This window comes from Pectinophora gossypiella, chromosome 9 (assembly GCF_024362695.1).
Source record: "Pectinophora gossypiella chromosome 9, ilPecGoss1.1, whole genome shotgun sequence".
NCBI lineage: Eukaryota > Metazoa > Arthropoda > Insecta > Lepidoptera > Gelechiidae > Pectinophora > Pectinophora gossypiella.
The window spans coordinates 8,520,149-8,523,957 of NC_065412.1; the positions used below are offsets into that span (position 1 = coordinate 8,520,149).

Sequence of the window (3,809 nt, forward strand, 5' to 3'; positions counted from 1 at the left end):
ATTGAGATTTCGCGATTGTTTTTTTCTGATTTACGATGACAAGAAAACTAAATTCTTTATTTGAAAAATTATAACAATTGACAGTAAGTAAACTTACTACATAATATTATCTTGACGCTAGACTTATATACGTGTACCTACGTAATACTATGACGAAAACTGCATCAACAAAGTTGTAAAGTAGCGCTCGGCCATTCTGATGCACATCACGCTATCTACAATAATAATAACTTGTAAGGTACATAATCCAAATGTGTTTTGAAATGTTTGCCAATCTCGGTGCCAGTGTGTCGTATTATTTGTGAAGAGCCGGTTCTCGCAATTATTGGAGAGATATTATAAGGCGGCTGGCTACGGAACAGTGCGGTGACAAGTGAAATGTTGCGAGCTTCGTTGACAGGTAGGATTGTTCTTCTAATGAATCGTCTGTACTAACTTGCTGAGTTTATATTTAATCTTTCGAACGCCGGAACGCGGATTTCGACCAGACACAATGTAAAATCTATTGTGTCTGGTATCTCGGCATATGAGAGGTTAAATGACCGAACATTATTTTTTTAAAATTTTCTGTGACTGGTTACATTCCTTTTTTAAAATGATATTGGTACGATATTAATCTGTTTTGTAAACTTAGTTATTTTTCCAAATGCATGGAAACAAAAGTTGTATCATTTTTTGTTCACCAGTATTTTTGTATTTACTTTGTTTTTATGCCTTGTCTTTATTAATTGAATAATCTTAGGTCTTCTAGATAATGGGCATTCATTGAGTAAGGATTTTTGTCATATTTATCAAGTGACATGAGGAATTAAACAAAACATTTTTATGGAAACAAACATGATTTGTTTGGAATGTTTGGGATCATCACCTGTGTGGCGCGTAAATATTTTTTTGTTCAATGAATTCTGGATAAATACTGCCAAAGAAAATAAAGAGTATGCTCCATACCCCTTTCGGTTGATTGAGAGGAGGCCTGTGCCCAATAGTCGGACTTAAATAGGCTATTTATTTATGTATGTTGCCAAAAATAAGGAAATAAGTATCAACAAACAAAAACTTTGCCTTGAAACTTACTGATAACATTAACAAGTCATGACCCTTCATACACTTTTGACGGACACTTGTAAACAACTACTATTACCTATTAATAATTATTCTAAGGCAAATATACTGGTTGGGTTTTGTTAAAACTTGATGTGCCGAATATGAATTGATGTGGATGATGATCGGTTATATTAATTCTTACTTATTTCATCTTGTTCAAATAGGAACTTATATAATAGGAATTTGAACTACGGCCAATCAGCTTGCGACAGCAAAATGCTTGAGGACCTGGTACTTACCCCGCCGGCGTGCTTGATCATTTCTCTCATTTAGCGCTTATTGCTATCGGCCCACTAGAGTCGATTAATTATTTTTTTCAAATATAATCTTCTCAGACGACGTACAGCGCCAAGGTTCGCGCCCAACTGGGCACCCTCAGGGTACGGAACAAATGCACCCTGTTGTCTTAAATTTTGTGCCGGATGAGAGACCTTAGTGCTCCCCATTTGTCCGGCCAAGTAGCTTAAATAAAAATAGGTTAGGTTAGGTAAGAAAATAGGTTAAAGGCACATAAAATAATGTATTTTAGACAGTGCACATTTTTGTGTGTAATTTTTGCTGTACATTTTTTAGTCAACTAAATGAATACTTGTCGCGGAGGATTCTATACTATCATAACAAACTTTATATAGGTACTTAACGTAAGCTCACTATATGCGAATGGGGTAGAAGAAGTACATCCATACCAAGATAAATTATCTAGATATTCACACCTCACCGAGCTTTCCGTCCGACCAACATGAAATAAACGTTATTGTCAGTTGTTATATAAATTGTCTGATTTAATTCCAGTACTGGCCCTCATTGGTCTATTCGGGATATCGGCCAGCCTGCAGGGGTCATGCCCACCGACGCTCACAGTAGACCTGTGCGACCCAGCTTGCGGTCCCTCCAAACCCTGCAACGAGACACAGTTGTGCTGTCCAACCGCATGTGGAGGGTCCATGTGTGTTGACCCTGTGTCGGAAAGACACGTCGTCACTTTAGGTAAGAAGAGTTTTGTTAGTAATACAACGGATTGGTTACAATTGTGTAGATTTTTCGGTTTTGTTTGGAGTGTCTAGTCTAGCGTCTAGCTAGTTAAGGCCCCTGGCCCGTAAACCCGTTAAGGAGATCCCTAGCGTTATCCCGTTTTCACAGGGTCGGCTTCCCTAACCTGAGGATTTGACTGGTCCGCTAGTATAGAATAAGGAATAATATTACGTATAGAAGGGCAACTCTCCGCTCCCCACCAGCAGCGGCTGAGCTAGTTTTACCTCACCCCCCTCGGTCTTACTTTAGTCTTCCATCGTATCGACGTCAGACGTCACACGCTCAGTTACGTTTGTTGATAAAGTCAATATGAAGTGTCTGTGTAAAACGAGGTTGTTTGTATGAAGTGTCCGGGGTGTGCCTGTAGTAAACCCTGCCTGGTGTGCCTGTGCCGGACGGATTAATCCGTCGTTGGCGGTTAACCTATAGTACTGATATATCCGCCGGCGTTGAAAAGGTAAATTATTATTATTACTTATTCCTTCTTATTCTATCTTTTCCAGTGAAGGCTGGTCACTGTCCGGAGAATCCCCAAGGAGTGTGGGTGTGCGCACACAGCTGTACCGGCGACTCGGACTGTCCTAGGACGCTCAAATGTTGCCACAACCGTTGCGGGGCGCTCCGATGTATGAAGCCCGAGTATCACGAAGACAACACTGTTCCACCGGGACAATAATTTAATTATTTTTAATAGTGATTTTAAGATATAAGTTTGAAACGTATGTGGTAAATATTAGGTAATATGTCGAAGAGTAGATTATTATTTCAGTGAAACCTTATTGCATATTTGAAGTGTAACAACGGTCATCTGGTGCATGGTTAGATATTATACAGAATATTGACGAGGATGATTCAGACCAAGATTCTGAGTAAATACCAAGTGGAATTTTCCGTCGCAAAATTCATGTTTTTTTTTAATTTTGTAATTATTTTCAGTTCTATACTTTTGCGATAGAAAATTCCACTTGATATTATCTCAGAATTATGAGCTGAATAATTCCTTTCAGTATTATTTAATTTTTACGTTTTTTAATTACTGCCCTATTTCGTTACGATGTCACTTACACCCCATACAAGTACATACAAGTAGCCATACAAGTACGTATGGGTGTTAGTAACACCGTAATCATGGTCTGAATCATCCTTCAAAGTTTCCGTTACGATGTCACTAATACTCTGTAAGATATTAATGCGTAGCCTGTTGATACGTAAGCAAAGTTTCCCACTGAATAAAACATGTTTATGCAGTAGCGAACTAAATTGTCGGTTATGCTAACAGATGGAGAACAGGAAGAGGGGAGACTTTGTTTAAGGATGAAATATCAGAACTAAGACCAGCTTTAAGTATACTGGATTAAGCTTTTTACCTTCGTCACAATTTACTGCCCTATTTCTTTATTGTGCTACATATAGAGTGTATTTTAGTAACGTTCAAAAATAATAAATTATTTAATTCTAACAAAATGTAGATTAATTGTACTCAAAGCCCTCTTATTACCTGTGTCAATTTGTATTGAATCGTCACGTACATAAGCTTAAGTACAGATTGCCAATCCCCCGTCTCCCTTTGTACAGGAAATTACATTTTCATTTAAACGAAAAGAAATAGATTTTAAACGGTAAAATATCGTAGGATTTCCTTAGGAGCCGTCTCTAATTTGTTTCAGTTTTGC

At 37.9% G+C, this 3,809-nt stretch overlaps 1 protein-coding gene across 1 annotated transcript; it reads left to right on the top strand.

Moving 5' to 3' along the window:
• The first annotated feature begins 239 nt into the window (after positions 1-239).
• On the top strand, positions 240-3,157 carry LOC126369579 (WAP four-disulfide core domain protein 2-like). Its single transcript, XM_050014061.1, has 3 exons — positions 240-400; positions 1,897-2,091; positions 2,640-3,157. Exons 1-3 carry the CDS (start codon positions 379-381, stop codon positions 2,810-2,812), a joined length of 390 nt encoding a protein of 129 aa, XP_049870018.1. The 5' UTR covers positions 240-378; the 3' UTR covers positions 2,813-3,157.
• The last annotated feature ends 652 nt before the right edge of the window (positions 3,158-3,809 follow it).